General features: G+C 41.1%; 1 protein-coding gene across 1 annotated transcript in view; it reads left to right on the top strand.

Annotated features, from left to right (window-relative positions):
* SNAP91 (synaptosome associated protein 91) overlaps positions 1 to 10,502 on the top strand; it is a 62,884-nt gene extending 52,382 nt beyond the window's left edge. Inside the window, exons 23-29 of the mRNA XM_057368769.1 lie at positions 358 to 507; positions 1,865 to 1,895; positions 3,050 to 3,161; positions 6,161 to 6,244; positions 6,315 to 6,419; positions 7,835 to 7,935; positions 9,155 to 10,502. Of these exons, the coding sequence (XP_057224752.1) occupies positions 358 to 507; positions 1,865 to 1,895; positions 3,050 to 3,161; positions 6,161 to 6,244; positions 6,315 to 6,419; positions 7,835 to 7,927 (575 nt within the window). The 3' untranslated portion in view covers positions 7,928 to 7,935; positions 9,155 to 10,502. The remainder of the gene's footprint in view (positions 1 to 357; positions 508 to 1,864; positions 1,896 to 3,049; positions 3,162 to 6,160; positions 6,245 to 6,314; positions 6,420 to 7,834; positions 7,936 to 9,154) is intronic.
* The last annotated feature ends 10,360 nt before the right edge of the window (positions 10,503 to 20,862 follow it).

The following is a 20,862-nucleotide window of genomic DNA, read 5'->3' as shown; positions in this document are numbered from 1 at the left end:
TGAATATCTCCTGACAAATGTGTGTGTCTCTGACATCTCTGTAAGGATGGTTGTAAGAAAAATAGTGTCATGTGGAAGTGGTGCTGTATCTATGTAGATTCAATGCTCCAATTCAATTCCTTTTAGGCATGTCTTCTCATACTAGTTCTCATTGGTATAGCTTTTCCAAAACTACTGTTCATTCAGTGTCTAGTAAAATGACGTGCATGCCCTTGTTGGCATTACTTTTAATGTCAAATGGTGTTTTAGTAAGACTTGTGATGTGGTTGTCTGTGCTGTATTCGYTAAGCAGAGTAGCAGGCAGTGCTTTTTTTGGATCACAACTGCTCTTCTAACCCTCTTTCCTTTCACTTCCAGTGTTTGATGGCTTAGGTGATCTTCTTATGCCAACCATGGCTCCTTCTGGTCAACCTGCAACACCTACAGCCACAGCAACAGTCCCTGCTGCAGCAGCAAGCAAAGGCCTCGGAAGCGATCTTGATTCGTCTCTGGCAAACTTAGTAGGCAGTAAGTGACAGATTTTGGTTTTAAGTGGTGTGGCATGCAGCTATGTTGCTTTTTCATGGAGCCAAATACCTGTTTTAGCTTGCTTCAGGATCCTGCTGTTCCCCTGGGGAGACTGGGGAAGCTATCAGCAGGAATAAGGCCTGATTCAGATAGTCTGGGTTTGTCCTTTTTTGAGCCCAGGATTTGAGTCAAATAATGGCCTCTGTCTGGTAGGTGTGATTTTTAATGTGTGACTGTCCCAGGTACGTTCCAGAGGCACATCAGACTCTTCATGGATGTGCCCCTCTGTAATAGATGGAAAGGTGAAAATTGTCCAGAGTGTCTGAGGGCATTCTGGAATTCAAGCAGYSAAGCTGGTGGACACAGACAGCTGAMTTYATGTTTAGTGAGAGAAAGAGTATCAGTGGGGTGATGAGTGCACTCAAGAGCAGACCTTCTCTCAGGCAGAGAACCTACCAAACATATTCTTGAAATGCTAAACTAAAATATGTTCTCTCCTGTAGTRGGAAAAGGGCTGGAGACTTTGTAATTAGAAAGTAGCAGCTGCAACCCCCCCAAAACCTCAAAGAGGCCCACCCAGGCTAAGGTGTAATCCCACTGAAGCTGTATTTTGGAGGGCTACGTAAGTGGAACACTCTCCTAGTRCATGTAAACACACCACAGCAAAGATATAACTGATCTTATGATGAAGACACGGCTTTTAGGTATGGGGGAAAATACTGAGCTTAGAAGTCAGCAAGACCCTTAATCCCTTGAAACATTTTCTGCAAGTCATTTAGTATATCCAGGTTTGGAGGAGGAAATCAAACTGAGCAATTTGCAACTTATAGGACTCATTCTGCTCCTCACACCTGTGAGAAAAGTACTCTTTAAAATTTACTTTAAGACTTCTTCCAAAGGGTGATTAAGGAAACTATTTGGAGTTTCCATGTAWAACAAAGCAGATAAAACAGTGCACAACTTATAGGTAATGTTCAGATTTATGTATATGTGGATTACAAGTTTTTATTTCCCTATGTGTAATGAAGAACAGAAACTAGTGYTGTCATTCATGGTAAATAGTGCAGTATTCTTAAACAACTTAGCTTCTTGTAGAACTAAATATAGTTACTTTTGTTTGCTTATGAAGCAAAAATGGCTTTCTCAGGTGCAAGACATCTGTGGGTTTCTCAAACATTTGTCCTGAAGAGTGCGTAAATGTGGCCAGTCCTCTGATGCTGTCTAGATGAAGACAGCCTAAACTTTTTCTCTTTTTTTAAGTCCAGGTACAGTGAAATGTAGGCTGTTACTTTGATGTGCTTCAATTTTCTAAATATGTGGCTTCTTTTTTATTTCCTTCTTTTTTTACAATTTTCAGATCTTGGAATTTCTGGTACTACTTCTAAAAAGTAAGTTCAACTTTGCTTAAAAATAAAGGAAGTTTCCAACTCTGCTGCATAGCCCTACATCTATTTTGGTGTTTATTAAGAAACAAAGAACTRGTTCTGTGCCCCAACCTCCAAATCCAGAAATTTCTGGAGAAAATATTCTATTCTAGGCAGGTGCATTGAATAATTAAGGTTCAATATTCTTGATAAAGCTTATAAACCTGCTGTCTTTAATTTGAGCCTTAGAAATATTTTAGATAGCTGATTTCCAAACAGCTTATAATGTACAAATAGTCCAGATAATTAATTGTGTAGCTCCCCTCAGTAATCTATGCTAATATGTAAATAGATTTGTTATWTTTTTACAGATGCTGGATGTACTTACTGTGTAGGCATTGAAACACTTACAAAATAGAAAARAGGTTCACTCCATGCAGTGACAAGCTTCTTTTTGCAAAAGGAAATATTTACAATATTGCATTTGCTTTTTTATCTTAATCTAACTGCTTGCTTCTGCCCTGAGTGTCCCTCTRTTCAAGACCTCAAAATGTTTTGTGYCTCTATGGAGATGATWGGAGGGATATGTRCAAACACARCATGAGGYTTAGCCCCAAAATGTGGCTTCATTCAATCTACTTTGTTCAAATGGTGTRTTTTATTCTGGTTAGAGCAGCCTCTAACAAAAACTGGTTTTGCGACAGCCCTTTTATTCTATGAATGATTTGTTTCTCTTGTATCTATCAACTTTTTGCAGAACTGACTGCTTTCCTCCTTCAGCTGTCTGAGCAAGATTTCCAGCACTGAAATGGCCTTTCAAAGACATCTAGCAGGCAGCTCTCCTGCCTGGCCCCAGTAGAATAGGCAGTAGCAGTCCCTCTTCCTACTTTGCAAGGGTACATGCGATATGTTACCTTCAGTCAATACTAAGTAAAACTTCTCTTTAATTCTCACCACAAAGGCCATAACCATGTAACTGACTTCAGCATAGAGTGTTTTGGTGTCTGCTGCTAACAAGCCTTGAAACTGAGTGTCACTAAAAGTATATCTTTCTGTTAATAACTGCATACACCATAAGCTAATGTAGCTGCACGTCTAATGCTAATGTACGCTGCAACCGGTTTTAAGTTTCACTGTGGTTGTTTCCAAATAATAGCCTGCCTCTTTCTCTCTGTTAGGGGAGACCTTCAGTGGAATGCTGGAGAGAAAAAGTTAACAGGAGGAGCCAACTGGCAGCCAAAAGTAGCACCTGCAACATGGTCAACTGGTGGAGTCCCAGGTGGTCCAATGGTAGGTGGTTAATCCATCGATAACACTGGTATTGGACTATCAGTATTTGATGAGACTGGGCAAGCACACATGCAGGCACTGCTGAGGCTGAAGAGTTTGCTTCTGTGTCAATTATATGTGTTTCATGTCACATTTTTTAAGAACAGATTTACGGCTGGCATAAATAAACCACTGAGGAGTAAATGAAAGACACGCCAGCATACATATCAAGATGTTGCTCTACATGTACATTTAATAACTCTGGACTTTCCCAAGTGTGTGATTAGCCATATAGGTCTTGCCAGGATCAGGCCCAGAACAGCTGACCAAAATAAAATGCTATTGTTCCAAAGCTAATGTACCTTAAGGAGACAAAACAGTTTTACTGACTAAAGTAGATCAAAAAACTACACACTATTCACACTTATCAGGTAACTGATGTTAGATCAGGAGTTGGTAGCTTATTGAACCAGGTAAAGCGCATGGAAAAGGTAAGATTACCCTGTAAAAGGTAAAATCAGAAGGTGCTGATTTTAAAAGAAGAGGGTCAAATTGAGCTAAAAATCTAAACTTGTCACAAGAGCAACTTGATCATGAATAAGCTACAAAAGTAATCTCATGAGGGGTCATATCTCATAAAATGTCTCGTAAGGCTTAAAACAGCCCCCATTTGAACAGGGTTGGGTTGGGAAAGGAAAGAAAGATCTCTGAAGTGGGACCATGAGCAGTTCAGTTCCTTGCTGCCACAGCCAGGTGTTAACATGACTCTGAGCGTGTCCCACAACCTTATGGAAGATACAAGAACTCCCTGTACTTCACTTAATGCGTTAGTGGTAACATCAACTTTTTTTCTTAATAGAAAGGCTGGGCAATTCTGTACAGTGTAAGTGAATTTTTTGGTTTTTTTATCTCTTACTCTACTTACTAAACATGAAGATACTAACAGCACCTCACCTGCACTACAGTTAYTACTGCTGGCTTAAAACTAGCTGGAAGCTTCTAACATGGCTCCTCTTGGACTGTTTCTCCAACAATCAATGCTCAGGCAATGGATTGAATATGGCAGTACTGATTAACCATTTCTGTGCTGTAAGCTTGAAAATAATGTCTTCAAACTGTGCTTGCTTTACTTGGATGTGAACTACCTGATGACTTGTACTGCCTGAAATTTTGAGCTTCTGTAGCATCAGCCTGGTCTTGTAGTGATTTTACCATCTGATAAGTAAGTAGTCTTTCTGGGAAGCTGGGTAGCTTTGATAGCATTTCATGAAACGTATGTGTGGTATATATTTCTTCAAAATCATGCACTTAGGGACTTTTTGAAACAAAGAAAACCATATCTGCAGGCAAAATAAATGTGAAGACAAAAAATGAAACTTTTATTCATGTCACTATTGAACCACTTAAGTTTTGATCRCTTCTTCCCTTCCTTGTGACCTTTCAATTCCAGGATTAAAATCAGCAGAATTGCATCAAAGCCCATTCCCTCCAGTGTTTTGAGGCAAAAGCAGATTCAGTTTGTGTGGCCATTTTCTTGGCAGCTGCCTAACTGGATGTTGAGCTACAATGTGTTCCTGTGAATGCATCTGATGTCATTAACCTGTGTGGTTTAATTTCTTGCTTTTCATATCTGAGTGTCCAGATCTCGTTTTTTTTTTTTAGTTTGGGGACTCTGCTGGAACAGTAAAGTTTTTAACTGAAATGCTCCCCAGAAAACTTTCAGACTAGAATAGAGTTCATAAATTCTCAGAAAATGTAGAGTGTTTGATTAATGAATCTGGGACAGGTTATCTTGACTTGTCTTCAGCTTCCTAAGAAACTGGCATRTTTTAGTCTGGAAGCAAGGATCATCCAATGGCACTAAAATGCAGCATTCCCAGAAATGGACTGTGCAGTGAGTTGTTCCAGCATATCTCCAGAGACTCTCCTTTGAACTGTGAGTGTGCTAGCTGCTCTCCAAGTGTGGTGGGATGTTATTGACTCAAGGTAGGTGGTGAGGATGTGGAGGCACAGGCACGACCATAAAGCTCCTGTAATAGCTTGAGAAATTGTGCCAATATGCTTAGGCCATATAAGAGCAATAATGAAATCCTGCTGCCTTTTTACATCCATTCCAATTTTTACATCCCTTCCTTGAGGGCTTTCTGCCTCTCTTCAGAGCTGTTAACAATTTGGATTGTATATATATCTGTGAAAATGAAAGATTTAGATCTTTCAAGGCTATAAGGAACTGTGCATGGGAATTTACAGAGAAGGGAGCCAAAATGGGTGATGTGTAGACTTTATTAGATAAGTGAGGTGGGGTGGACTTGTTCAAAGATGCTCTTGTGCTGTGTATCCAGTCAGACTATGCAAGTAACAGTTCTCTCTTCCTGAATTCGACTGGAAGATGACCTTTTTTATTCCCCTTGTATTATTTGAATGAAAATTGTAACAACTCCAGCACATGAATGAAAAGCAWAGCAAGATAAACTAAGCTGTCCTTAGTAAAGTATGTAATGGTTCTGATTGTGGTTTAAGTCTGTGAATTTATTCTTTAACTTCAATGAATCTTGGTGCATAATTTTTTCTTTCACTGGTGACTGATTATAGCAGCTATTTCTCTTAGCTTTACAATCTGCTCAAGCCCCTACTAAAATACAGGGCTACAGTAAGTGCCATAGTGTGTTAATTGTTATGAAATTGGGATGCTTTCTTACACTAAGTAGAAGGAAGACTAAAGTGTGTATTGTCTCGGGCCTGTTTTGAGTTGCAGTCAGCAAATGGACTCTGTTCATGAAGAGAAKGGAGTCTGTCACCATTGCTTCCTTATGAAGGAACAAGCTGAGCAGAAGGACTCATTCAGCTCCCTCATTCTTTGAAGCATTGTGGTTTTGAGGCTGCATATGTGCTGCATAACAGTCCTACTTTCCAGAACAGCTTTGAGAATGCTGGAGACTCCGTGTGGTTTCCAGATTGTCTGTGTTAGATTTTTGCTTTTTTTCTTTTCCTTTTTTCTTTTTTTTTTTAATATTTTTTAGGCGGGAGCTGTGCCTCCAGCAAGTGCTGTTCCTGCCGCGGGAGGTACTCCACCTGTCCCCCAGCCAGGAGCAGCATTTGGGATGGTGAGTGTCTTTAGCTACCCTGCTCTCCTGGCCTCCCCCAGCCCCTGCTGACCCCGTGTTTGGTTTCCAGCCCCCAGCAGGTGCCGGGGTGCCCATGATGCCCCAGCAGCCGGTCATGTACGGGCAGCCGATGATGAGGCCCCCGTTCGGAGCCGCCACTGGCCCTGGTGTACAGGTGAGCATCACTGCTACACCAATGTTTCATTGCTCTCTGTGTCTCTAGAAAGTTGCTTGTGTGTGTGCATTATTTCAGCTCAGCTCTAGCTCCAGGTCTGTAAATGACAAGGTCTTGCAGCAGATCATGTGAACCACCATGATTTTTTTTTTTCAGCTGCCTTGTATGAGACCAATGGAGCAGGTTTGAAAAGTCTCCTACAGCTAACTACATCCMAGATCTGGTTTGGGGGGGATATTTGTGTGGAGCTCAAGATGGAGCTCATGGGCATTGCTATTCTGTTCCCAGCCTACCAAAATTTATCATAACTACATTCAGCAGGTGATGCAGCGTGAGCTATAATACCTGTTCCAGGCTGTTGTTTCAAAGTAGAATTTGGCTTGTAATAACACTAAAAAGGAGAGGCAGGAAATTACTTAGCTGTGGTATTTTGCTTCTTTATAAGTCAGAAATCCATCTTGCCTTTCAAGTAAGGCARGAGATGGAAGCTGATGCTGCAGCTGTAAAATCTCACCTGTAACCCTGGAAATCAGCCCACCTTCCTTRTTTTGCAAATATTCAGCAACCAACTTATAGCAAAGCACACTTTTTAAGYAGGGAACTACATTCCCAATGAAGCTTGTCAAGGATTTCTGTGTAGAAATGGAAAGAACTTGAAACTCCTCTAAGTAAGAACATAKTTGGTCTTGATTTTCCTCCCATCTCTTAATTACCAAGATTAATATTATGGGGGACAGACAATTTTTTTTCCAAAAGACTGGTCATCAAGGTGCCAGGGCTATATGTAAAATACCTCTCATGCCATGAGCTGACATAAGAATGGGGAGGAGAAAGGACAGGATGGGAGAAACATTTGGCCACCACAGTGAGAAGTATTGCATGGAACTTGAAAACTGAATTTTCTGTGGAATAACTGGTGATTTTTATACCTACCAAAGGAGGAACCTAGTACAGTCTAGCCATGTTTCCAGTACACTTTGGACTCTTATTTACATTAYCAGTGCTGACTAATTTGTACTTAACTGCCAGTGACAGGGATTTCCAGTCACCCTGCAGGATGCACTCTGCTTACTCTGCWCCTTGGTTTTTAACATCTAACAATTGCCTGTCTTTTGTCTGGGCTGATGATCCTCATGCCATTCTTCTAACAGGTAGAGAGTGAATTGAAGCTGTGCTAATTAGGATATGCAGTGTCTATTGCCTTATCCATTAAACCTGCCAAACATTGTTAACCCTGTAGTAAGGATGGAATCTAAACAATGCTTGAGCAAAATGGCACTGCACAGAACTTGCAGACAAATGAGAACTCTGTAAGCTTGCAAYGTGCTTCTCTGAGAACTGCCCATGTCTATCTAATGCTTGTGTATTCTTGTCTGCTTTGTTTTTTTCCTGCCTTCCTGGCTGGCGTCTGTTAGCTTTCTCCAAGCCCAACTCCTGCTACTCAGAGCCCCAAGAAACCTCCAACAAAGGACCCATTAGCGGATCTTAACATCAAGGATTTCTTGTAAACGATCAGGTATTCTGTRGCTGCCTGCTCGAGCATGTCACACTGTGGTACATGTCTGGCACACAGATGTTTAGGTTGAATATGACGGATAAAATCACAGCTGTGGAGATAGAAACATGCACTGTAATGAAAACCAAATTATCTGTCTGTACTCTTAACTTGAGCCTGGAAGCTTAACTCTTAGCTACTTCTTTTTTTTGGCCAAAAGCAACTGTCAGGAAAAGTTACGTTCAGTGTATAACTTCCATTTTTACCTTGTTTCCATTCAGTCCAAGGATTCCTGTTTGGTTTTTCCCCTGAAATTAATTCTGAAACATGTAGAATGATAACAGGCTACAAATACTGGTGGGGGGAAATGGTGCTGAAGAGGCTTGTTCCAGTCTTGTGGGTGTTGAAACAGATWTGGTATCCTAGGTGTGAAGGTATCAAAAGGGGAGAAACTGACACATTCTTGTCATCAAGGGAAGGTTGTTTGCATCTCTTTACTGCTGCCAGCTATGTTCTCCCCTGCCATACAATTTTTCAAGGCACTTATTTTCTGAATGTTAAGGCCATGAGGTCTTGGGCAGTGCTGCATAGAACTCAACAGGGCAGAACAGAGGAGCAAACACACAGAAAAATGGAGTAGAAGCAAAAAAAAAACCAGTACTGCATAATGTAAGGAAATAAAAAAAAACCATTATTCTGAGAGTTTTAGAGGGCCAAGTAGAAATATCAAATTGAATCAAGCACTTACGCAATTAAAAAGTAATCATGCAGAAGAAAGGTAGGCATTTTATAATTAAGATTAGAATAAGGTGAGRAGAGGACAAACATTACATAACTCTAAAGCCTTCTTCATGAGTCACTTCTCTTCCTTCCTAGAGCTTAATTCTAAAATTTRTTCTGAGCCCACTCTGCACTGGAGCTGGCAGCAGTGGATGGGATTCAGGCTGCTCTTAGCAGGCATCACCCAGTCCCACTTCATCCTTCTCCAAATTCCAGCCCCAGGGAGGTGTACCTGGCACTTGGCAGAGATGGCCAGGAGCAGAGATACTCCTTCACTGCTGGGACTCACTGCTTTCAACTCATATTTGTAATAGAGAGATTCATAACTGCCTGTGGGAAGATTGCTGCTTCCCTAGAACCTGATAGGTGTGAAGAGATGAGCAGATTTGGTGCTCTTTCCAGAATGTGCTGTACTAACCCATTGTATCAGTTTTCATCTAATACTTTTCTGTATTCACAGCTGCGGTTTTTCTGACTGGATGCTAAAAATGTGAGTCTGGAGCCTACAAATGGATGCTCAGAGTTTCAAAGTGAGCCACCAGTACCAAACCCAGTGCTTACTCAGACTTTCTCTTCCTCCTGAAACGTGTAGCACAGCTGTGAAAGTGAACATTAGGAATGTGTACTACCTTAGCTGTTATCCCTACTCTCTCGAAATTTGTGTACTTGGGTTATTTGTGTTTTACAATTTAAACAATGGATGTATGTTTCTGATGCCTTCTAGTGCTTTTCTGAACCTATCCCATGGGGGCAGATTATGCAGCTGTTGTTTGGTGAGCCATTTGGAGCAATGTCTGTGGTTTTTGAAGGTTTCAATGTATATAACTTTTTGAGGACACCCAAAGTTTCCCTAGGACTCAATTTCTCCTTTATCTGTTACAAAACATAGTGTGATAATACCAGATAGTAAAGAAAATACTTACAAAATTGTGCAGAATACCTTTTTTTTTTCTGGTCACAGGATTCTCAATTGTTGTGAAAAAAAATGTTTTATTTTTGTGGCACTGTATATGTTAAAATAATTTAARGTAATATAAAGGAAAACTTCCATAACGAATACTTTTTCGATGATTTACCAAGAATGAAAAATCATATCTGAAAGAATACCATATTTATTGCTGTTTTTATTTTCAAATCGATTTTATTTATTTAAGTTTTTGCATTTATAATTGGCATATTTATCAGTTCTTGCTAAATGCACTGAAAACAAGTAAAGGGTCAGTTTCTCTCCATATAGTTGGGAAAAGGCAACCATAGTCGTGCTGGCATTAAGGGATTTCAAATACGAGAGCACTTTTTGGTATATCTGTAGTCGAAACATTACAAGTGATGTTGCTCATCTCTGTTCAGTTCTCCGTACATCTCTTAATTTAGTGCTTACCTGTGTATGCCTTAGGATAGTGTTTTCTCATTGCCCCGAATGCGCTGTGAGTAGCTTTTGTACTATTGGTGATTAGATTTAATTCTGATCCAGAGATCCATGCCCTTTACTGTACATACTGTGTTTCTTTAATTTTTATTTGTTCTCATACTGTTTCTGCTGATGGCTTGGTGTAAGATCTCGACTCTTCAATGAGGTCACTGTTGATCAGTGTTACAAGTGGCTTGGCAGTTCTCTGTAAAAGCGTATTGGGTTGGAAAGATATTCACCTAAAGTCTTTCAAATGAGCTATTTAATCAATGTATGGTACCATTAAAAGTGGTTGTATCTGAATTTGCTGTGGGGATAACATACACTGTAATGGGAAAGTTCTATAAAAAGATGATTTCAAAATGGCTTTTCTTTGTATTTCAGTTTAAAAAAAAAACCCMRAMMAAAAAAAMMCCCAAAAAACAAAAAACCCCAGTGCATGTGTGCCCTCTGAGATGCAATAAACACCTTGATCAAAGTAAACATCTTGTTGCCAGTTTCCTAATAATTAAGATGTTGAGCACAATAATGTACTTTGCGAGGGGAGAACTGTGTTTAGGACCTGACACTGATTGATGAGTCTGCTGCATATGGAAATGACTTTTATAGAATCATAGAATCATTTAGATTGGAAAAGACATAAAAGATCGTAAAGTCCAACTCTTAACCTAACGCTGCCAACTCCACCCCTCATCCATGTCCCTAAGGGCCCCATCTATAGCTTTCTGCACTTGTTACACTGATTTTACAACCAATTAATTACCAAGTGTGTGCTAGAGSATTGTTTTCTATAGTTTCTTTTATGTATCTGAATAACCCCATGAGTAGTTCCATCTCACTACCRTTCCCAGCTGTTTTCAGCTGTGCCCAGTGTATGGCAGCCAAGGGTAGGAATATCCCTTGAGCCTCCTGGGCACAGGGAGTGCCCCGGGACCATAAAGGCCTTCCTTGGAAGGGTACTGGGTAGAGGGGTGGGGCAGGGCTACACTTGGGGGACCCAAAACCCCCATGTCACAGTGCCACCACCTGGCACCACAATGCCCCAGGGCAGGATRCAGGGGACATTGATTTTATATCTCAGCTTATGATGAGCTCTCTGTTGYATCCCAGTTTGCTGGATTAAGAATGGGTAAGGCTCAGCAAATCTCTGTTTTCTCAGTATTTGAGCATGAAGACCTGAATAAGGTCAGTAATTGCACCCGCAGAAAGACTCACYATGGTTTTTCCTACTCTGCCTGTGTTCTGTCTTGCCAAACACAAGGAACGCTTGACTTCTTACCACTGTTGTGTGTGTCTTCTCTGAGGACAGCATTTTCAGAGGAGAATCATAACCAAACACRTGAAGATATTTGGATCAGTTCATTAGTGTCTTGCTCAAATTGAGATGATGAGCTACTACTCACTGAATTGCATATGAATGTTTTCAATGTCACACGTTTCAAGTGAGGGTTTTCTCCTTGCAGGGTACATGTCCCTGCCACAGAGTGACTTTCTGCATTAGCTTCATCCATGTCCACAACCCTTGCTCCTCATTTTGGCTGGTCTTCTGTAGGTCTCATGGCAAACAGCTCAGTATGTATGTGTGATTTTATCCAGTGAGCAAATAGAAGCCTGGGCCAAAAGGAAACTGGTGTAAGAGCATCTAGAAGCTTATTCACCATGGGAAGTAAAACCAGTGTATTTCCCCAAATGCTGACTAAGGCTAAACAAAAAAGTGACTCGCTGTCCCTGGCACAAAAGAATTATAAAATCTGGCTTGCAAGGCAACCACGTGTTTGTCTCCTGGCCTGTAGACAAGAACATGTTCTTRTTATCATCTGAGTCTCAACATCCAGGCACGAACGTGTCTGTGTCCTGCTATGACTAACCACTTTTCAATACAAGCTGTAGGGGAGAGTGGGTGGGAAGGAGGGCTCCCATCTGTGGAAAGAAGAAACTGTCTCCTTCCCCTGCATTTTTCATGAGGGGAGGACAGATTTCAGACAGCTGATATGTCCCTTATCCCAGTTCTTGCTCTGTGTGCTGGCTTATTTAAAAGCTGGTACCTCTGGCCACATGAGGCTTTTGTAGCTTCCCCCTTAAGCCATGAGTGCCCCAAGGAATGGTAAATACCTGGAGAACCTGAATTCAGCTTACTGTAAAGGTTTGAAAAAAAGTCCAACTCATTCTGCAGAATTTACTCTTTTTTTTTTTAAAGTTTGGAGTTAGCATTTCCTCCTAATGAGTTGAACGTTTCTGTACTGATGCTGATGTTTCCACAGATGGAAGCTTGGAGGATGAGAACTAAATTATTGCCTTCTAAGATCCTGGGAACTACCTTAGCATCTCAGGCTGGTTGCACAGTCAAGCTGCTACCTGAACTTCCATTCTTAAAATTTAGTAAGGCAGCTGCAAAGGCTAGCGACTTGCCTTGAAAACAAGCAGGAAAACCAAGAGCAAAAGGTGTTCTTGGGTGGGGGGGAAGAGAGGGAAGGAAGGGAAGATTTTCTGTGTAAATGCGCTTGTGACTTCAATATTAAGAGGTACATCTTACTGCCACTGGGCAGGCAGCATCTAGATCAGGAAATGTCCAGTAGCCACAGCTGACACTGTTTTGTCTTTGTGGCAACCTTTGCTTCTGCCTTCCTTCCCATCTCTCATCTCAGAATAAGAGCTGCATGGTAACTTACTGTGCATGGGGGAGAAAAAAATCCCAAGAATTCTTAATGCCYAGGCAAGCCAACTGAAACTTGGCATGGTAGAAATAGTGGCAGTGACACAAAGATAATACATTGAGACTGATTCAGATCTTCCAGAACCTGAAATACCAGAAATTTTATTAAAATAGAAAATCTTTTTTTCCATGTGTTATATACTGCTGATGCTGTGAGCAGTGTGGGAAGTGGCAGACATGGAGTGGTAATGAGGGGCTGAAATGAGAATTTCAGAGATGGGACTACAGAAGGAGAGAGGCTCTACATATTTTAAAGCAGACAGCACTGCTATTTTTTCTGCTCCATGTCTTGGCTCCTAAAGCTTCACCACCTCTTCCCTTTCCCTTAGTTAAACTCTGCAAGTGCTGTGGGCAGCAGAAGCCCAATGCTTGTTTCGTTGCCCAAGACATCTCTGCATGCAATTAGAGGGGTAAGAATAGCAGCCTTTGGGAGTCAGCGAGGGCGGGAGGCCAGAAACAGAAACTGAAACCARTGCAGAAATGTGTGCATGGGTGTGACATCCACTGCGAGGACTGAAGAGAGCAAACCTCTTCTCTGATGGTGTTGGGGGACCTGTGCAAGGATTGGTGAATGTCTGCCCTACACAGCACCGTAAAGCACCTGCATTCACATGTTCATGGTTGAACATGGAGAAGTTTGAGTCATATTTTCAAAATAGAGTTTGTGATGATGGAAGAGATTTCTCCATATACCTCAAYATCACAAAACCCTCAAATAGTCATCCTTTTCAGAGGTCCTGCCAAAGCACTATYCCACTCTGTTAGAAGCAGAGATTGCACATTGCTAAGTGCACCAGCAGGTACTTTGAAACACGTGCTGCAAAATCTAAGCCAGCCTTTCAGACTTAAATTGGTAGCTGGAGGCAGGTTCATTGTTATAATTTGTGAAAGTGCAGAGGGACTGGTGGGATTTGTGACACAGGGTRGGAGGGACCATCCCCTGCCCTCTGGAGAACATCCATAGTCTTTGTGTGTGCTTTTGCCCGTCCAGGCTGGAGAGAGGTGACTGTGGGAGCAGAGATGGTGTTACACTAAGGAGGGGAAAGGGGAGAGGGATGGGATGGTTGTGTGGGGGACAGATGGTGTGGTTTTGGGGCTGCAGGTTGTCTGTAACTGAGGAATGGGGTGGGCACTGGAACATTGTGGGCACAGAGTGACCCCAGGGAGGGGGCAGCTGTGCCCTCAGCTTTGTGAACTGCTGCAGGCCTGCAGTGTGGGTATTCAATGTCTGCAAAAAGATTTTGTGTACAAGAGCAATTTACAGCTGCAAGCAGACACCAAGCTTTAAAAGGAACAGCATTTCGTATTCTGAATGTATCTATGTATAAATAGAAGGGATTTTTTTTTTAATCCTACAGAGATGCAAGAGTGGGAAAAGTTAAATTCTGAAGTTAATTTTAAGATTATGCCTTATGTGTCTACGATGTGTCTGTAATTATACCCTGTCAGTCTGGGCTGATCAATCAAGAGGGTTTTAAGTGATTCTTCCTTTCTGGAATGATCCCACACTGTCTCCAGTCAACTGAAAGAGCAGTATTGAATTTGTTTTGAAAAACATCACAAAGGAAAAGAAATAACTTCTCTTTTGAATTGTGGAAAAACTGAGTTTAGCAGATTAACAAAGGAAGAAAGAGGAGGAAAATAGTAACACTGAGACCAGCATACTGCAGAAATAAGATGGTCTTACTATATAGATTCTGGCTTAGGTAATAGAGCATCTCTGATTCTGCCTTTGCACAAAAGTTCACAGGGCTGCAGCCACTCTGAGGTTCTGGTTTAGAATCTATTTCTGTGGACACCCTTTTGAAAAGACAGAGCACATMATTTCCTTCATGTTTGAAAAGACARGTTTCAGGCAGTGCATTGAAATCCCCACTTCCCAGGTCACCTCCATCCCATCCTGACAGTATCCAGCACCTATCTAACATCCCTGCTGGGAGGAACGGACACATTGAGTTTTCCCAGCTCTGTATTTTGTGGGACATAAGCTATCCTGATTTTAAACATATATTTAAATTTACAAAAAAAAATATAGATAATTAAATTCATAAAGATTGCAGGTAGCTGGTGACYTTTCCTTGCTGCTTGAGTCCCAAGCATTGCAGTTCTCTTTGTGAAAGTCTTCAGTGTTGTGCCTGAATTACCTTCCTGTCACTCTCAATTCAGAAATKGTATTGATGGAAATGCAGCTGCTTGCCTCTTTTTGTTTTGTTCAAGGTTTGATTGTGTAGAATTTGCTCACAGAACCTTTGGCTCCAAGGCAAATYGTGCTGGAAACGCTCTTCTCTCTCAAAATATTTGACTGCCTGTGATTCCTGTAGGATGGCTGAAATGTTTTACTGCATAAGGTGTGGTCGAGGCCCAGACAGGGAGAGAGGCAAGGCAGTGTTCAACACACTGAACCTAATTTTGAATTATATAAATTTTTAATTGATATAAAATCTCCATTAACTGCAGTTGTATAGACACCACCCAGCAGGGCATCTGGATTCCTGCATAGACAGTTTTTAAGAATCTTCCTAAACTTTTGTGAAATTAAATCAAGCTTGTTTGGATAATTTTTTTTTTCTCTTTTGAACTTTATTTTTAAAAATCCAAGACATGCAGATGAAAACACCTTGTTACCATTGTCATTGCACAGACAAGAGAGTTGTTCTGCAAGGATTTACAGAGACCATACAATAGATACTGGTTTTTTTCAAAGTAACATAAAAAGACTACATTGTGACAGCAAGCAGATTTTTCTATTTAAACTCTCTGCTACTTTTTAGGACTGTAAGTAGTAATTATAAAAATAACCTGTGTATGTGCATAATTCTCTAAAGCTCCACACACTTTTTAGTCTGAGATACTAGGTAAATATATTTCTCATGAGCAGCTCTTTAACCATGTTGCYGGAGGACAGGTAATACTTAATTCCATGTCTACTTAAGCCTACCTGGYTTCTCCAGTATTGTCAGTTATCTCCAAAAAGTGCACCTTGTGGTTCCTAAGTGGAGAGCTGTTTCTGGCAGTTTTGAAACATAGCCTGACAGATTACATTCTYGATGATTACTGAGATGTAATATTAGGTCTTCATAAATATGTCTTGCACATACGCATTCAGTGAAGAAAAATGTGATTTAGAGAAGTGTTACACTGTTCTGTCCACCCAAAATATAGTATTTTGTATTTMGGATTGATTTCCACAGGATTTTAGAATCCTGGAAATTATTTCTTGTAGTAAAGTAGCTTATGTATCTGCAAAAATATTTTGTTTCTTTAGACATTTGGCTTCATGACTGATCATCAAGATTGACTCTAATCCTTCTCTGTTGTTTAGCCTGGCTTGTGGATTTTTCAGATAGCTTCCCCCGCCCCAGCAGATGTTGAAGGCTGGATTTGGGTGGTTTGTGCTTTTAACAGCTTTTAGAAATACCTCCAAGAATTTGCAAGCATATCACTAACAATCTCCACCTCTCTTTTGCTGAGGAGTATGTACTGATAAATGGGCAAATCATCTATATTCCACGCAAGTGCATGTTTTAGAGAAACAGAGAACTGATGGAAGCACTGACACCTAAGCCAGGCTGATCCCATATTTCTGTCACTAGCAAGGAAAATTCCCCTTCTCAACAGCAGTGCTGTCTTTGCTGTACCTTTACCCATTTGAGGCTGACTTAGGAATAGCCCTAACTTACATTTTAATCAATTTAACTTCACACCACTGTAGTATTGCAAGTGGTTGTCTGGAAATCTTAAAATATAGTAGCTGGTCTCATGTATGAATTAATTACAACCCATTTCAGCACCAATGGCATGAAGAGCCTGTCATGGATGCGCTTCTGTCATTTAATGACCTTTMAAATAGCTGGCAGGCTTTAAGAGTATTATTTTTCCAGTAGCAGGRTTCAGCATGCCAGCCATGCATTTCCATTCAAAACTGAACTTACAGAGGCTGGAAACCTGAGCTGGTAAATCCAGTATTTTGACAGATCTGTCAGAGATGGAGGAGAGATGCAACAGAAAAGAAATAACTTTCCCCTAGCCAAATTAAAGACCTAAACTGATCCAATCTATGCTTTCCTGGGACARACTCCAGTGTGAAATGCAGCAGTATTTTTCTCTTAGCCAAAGAATTTTATTGCCAATATAAAAGATATGTTGACTGTGCATACTGTTTCATTTACAATTTGGCTTTCTGCTGCAGAAACACAAGACCAACACAGCTTTCTGCATTCCACTGCAAAGGCAATGCATTCAGAGCACATGAAGTTTCCACTTTAAGACTGCTTGGCAGGATGATAAGATAGAAATCACATTTATTTACTCTATTTCCCTGCTCTAAAACCAAAATTGTGTAATACAAAGATTTTTCTAGAAGACCTCCATCACTCCACAGCCTTTCCAARCAGCACTGAAGAGCATCACCTTCACCCTGAGAGAGCTGCTGGGGTTTTTTTGCTTTGTTACCTGACCTGCATGTTGAACTGTTATTTCTTCTGTCCATGGGGATTCTCTCTTCGTTCTTTGCAGTAGCAGTGATGGTATTTCGACAGTTACCATAGTCTTACGCCCTCTGTCTTCAAACTTTCCTTGCCAGTCAAGTTTTCCAGATATCAGGTCAATTTTGGTGTTCTCTGCTCTCTGTTCAACTGTGGCACCTGTGCTTTCTCCAGCAGGATTGCACTGTTGGGCCACGGTCAGCCAATGCTCCTCTCTGCTTTTGGAGACCTTCCTGAAGGACTGTGGTTTAAGCAATTGCCCTTCAGCATACACTGGTTCACAGTGTGTAGCCATTTTGGGGAAAAAAAAGGAAAAGGACAAAGAGAAAAGAAAAACAAATAAAAATTTTAAAAGGAAGTAGTTTTAAAGAGGTTTAAGAGGGAAAAAATTTGACTGTTTCAATAATATCAGTGTAGAGCATTATTGTTGGGCTCTTTATGACATCAATAAGCACACTGATAAATCTTTTTAGAAAAAGAAGGAATTTGGGAAGGAAAAGRGAAGCTGTGGGCTGAATGTCTCACCACATCCTGCTTTTCACCTGATTGTATTTCTTTGTGCATCAGGAATTGTCCTGGGAGAATTCAGCATACTGCAGAGATAGCAGGGTAGAGTGGCTCTGGAGGAGATGGGACTGTCCATCCTCCTCAGGCCTTCCAACGCAGGATCCTCAGACTGTTTCTGCCACATGTGGCTTGCTCATACATCTGGCAGGAGAAACAAGAAGCAGCTGCAGTTCTCTGGAGCATGATGGGAGAGGTGAGGGAGGAGACAGGAGACAGCAGTGGGCACAAGACCAGGGTCCCACAAGCTGTGACAACACCATCAGCTCCTCTTCAGATACTGTTTGAGTATCACACTCACAACCACACTGCTGTGTGTGTCTTGTTTCTCTGGATTGCAAGCTTGAGGTCACCCCTGCTCCAAAAGCACCTGGAGCTGTGCATTTGGTGTGGGACACCCAGYTGTGCACGTGGGAGCAGCAGCAAAGTCCTCACCTCCAGGATGGTCAATGTGCCCAGCTGGGGTACAATAATAATATATATATTATTATATATATTATATATTATAATAATAAATGTAATGATGCAAGTAGCTGGAAATAGAAGAAGGAAGGGGTTTAGATGCCTCTCAGATAAGGATGATGGTAGCATTAACAAGCTGAGAGCACGGGTTTCTTTTTCTTGCTAGTTGCACTCATTCGTGGCAAGGGAAAGAAACCTGTGCAAGGAAAAGAACCGTGCTGTGATTATGTGAGGGGCAACAGCGAGAGGCAGGACACAGGTCTGAACTGCTCTGCTCCCATGGAAAGTTTTGTGGGTATTAATGAYCAYAGTATCTGGTTTGRGKTTTTTTTGTTTGGTTGGGTTTTSGTTGGTTTTGGTTTTTTCCAAAACCCAATCTCATCAGCAGAAGGTTGATCACCATCACCATCACTGTTGCCTTTGGACTGCCCCAGGAGGATGTAACTCTCTCTGCTGAAATTCTGATGCTGTAATTGGTGGAGCTGCCTAAAAAGCCCTCTGCCAAGAGGTAACATTGGAATCTCACTAAAATAAAAATAAAACAAATTCCATGAACATAGTCAATAAGTAGTAGAAAAAAAAAAATCCTGCCCTCTTTCTAAGAATGGTTGTGAGTCTTGCAGTTATTTTAGCAATTGTCTGCTTCATAGGTAACCTTCTTTTCTACCGGTCTTGTATCTCTGAGCTGTACCTTTATTATGTTTCTTCCAGGAGCTGGTTCTACAGTGATGTTGCCAGACAAGCCTAAAAATTTACAAAAATTTTGGTTACAAATTAGAAGGAGGGACCTGGCTTCCAGATCCAGAAATGTGACTTTTTATGTGTCATAAAAATACTTGCCTAGAAGCCTAGTCTTTGCCAAATTAAAAAAAGGAAAGTGAATCATGTCCTTGAAAAGTGGGTGGCTGCACCCCTCTGTCCCAGGACTGTGCAATTTTGGCTCTGTATGTGGGCTCTGACTGCYGTGGCAAGAGATGAGTCCATGAGGGCCAGCACGGGTTTGGCAAATAGCCTTGGCTCCACCTTGAGTGACAAAAAAGGGCTGGAATAGGGATATAATGAAGCATGGCATTTCCTGAGCTCTTTCCAGTATTTCCAGTGTTTTAAATTTGTGGTGATGAATCACATTAGGGAGAAGGGGAGGGAAGGCAAGTGCATTGTACGTAGTGGAGTATGAAGGCTCTGCCCTCTCTGTGGAGTTGATGCTCTCTTCTGTAAATGGTGTGCAAAGAATTGCAGCAGGTAAGACCTGTCTGAAGCATCTGTTGCTTTTATTTTCCACATTTTGTCCTTGCAACAGCCCTAGAAGGCTGTGCTGCTGCAGCARGACATTACCTTAGCAGTAGGCTTAAGGAACTGGGGTAATAAACCTCACCCAGAGCCAGCTACCGAGRGAGTTTCTGCCAAATTTCTCCAGGTGTTGAGCAGATGTGGATCCCACACAGGCAGATCTGCCTGTTAGGGGTAATTTGCTTTTTATTTGAAACTGTCATTCCTGTGGATCTTGCCACAAATGGWTTGGGAGCCATTTGCAGCCCAGTTAGTATAATTTGATTAATAGCATCAAACCATTGCTATTTTTGCAGTCATTTAAATCAGTGAAATTAAATGAGCTTCCTCTGGAGAGCAGGATGTGCCTAGRATATTAAACCCTGTGCTTGCTGCTGGGGTCCAGAGCCTGTGACCTCTCCCTCATCAGCATCCGTGGCAGGAGGAGCTGCCAGGACAGCCCAGAGCTGTTTTGTAAGGAYGTCACAGGATTKCTCCCTCAGCTGGCAGCCYGTGCTTRCGTTGACTCAGAGCTTACGAAAGCATTTCCCAAGGCTAGCTCCAGATTTGATGTGTTGTCTTAGAGCTGTGAACACTGGTTTGCTTTCAGTGATTTTGCCTTTCATTCTGTTTGCAGCTGTTACCTTAATAGCTCTTTGAAGAGCCTTCTCTTAAACAACAACCCTAGTTCTTCATTATTTAGCAGTGGTTGTACATAATTTTATTTTCTTTAATTTTAGATGTTTGGCATTAGAGTAGAAAATGAGATGAAATCCAAAATGGACATAATTAAAAAAAAAATAAACAGTGGAATTCTCTTTCATTTAAGGAAAGAATGAAATGAAATTGGAAACCAATATGAAATAATTAAATAGAATTAGTGGCAGCTGGTTTTGTGAGGTTATTTTTAAACTTGTGAACACTGTTTTTACACAGATGCCTGATTTATCTGGTCTGAAGTGGTAAGGAAAAATTTGTTTCAAGAAGTGAAGGACTCAAGCACATCAGTTGAATGAGCAGCATTATTGGATCACAGATCACTGTTGTAACAGGTTAATTGGCAAGCAGGGAAGTAAATTGAACAGTAAATTGAACACTGACACAACTACTTTCCCTTTTGAGTACTTACTTCCTTTTTATTTCTTTCTGAAAGAAATGAATCTATTCACAGGTCATAAAATACTTTGTGTATAATGCGCTATAACAAGTAAATACATACACTATGCAATGGGTCAGATTTCCCTTCAAAACTGAGAATCCTAAAT

The sequence above is a fragment of the Malurus melanocephalus genome, unplaced genomic scaffold (assembly GCF_030028575.1).
Source record: "Malurus melanocephalus ecotype Western Australia unplaced genomic scaffold, MMel_1.1 scaffold_4, whole genome shotgun sequence".
NCBI classification, from domain to species: Eukaryota; Metazoa; Chordata; class Aves; order Passeriformes; family Maluridae; genus Malurus; species Malurus melanocephalus.
The sequence above is the reverse complement of the archived record's forward strand: the minus strand, read 5'-3'. Positions and strand labels throughout refer to the sequence as shown.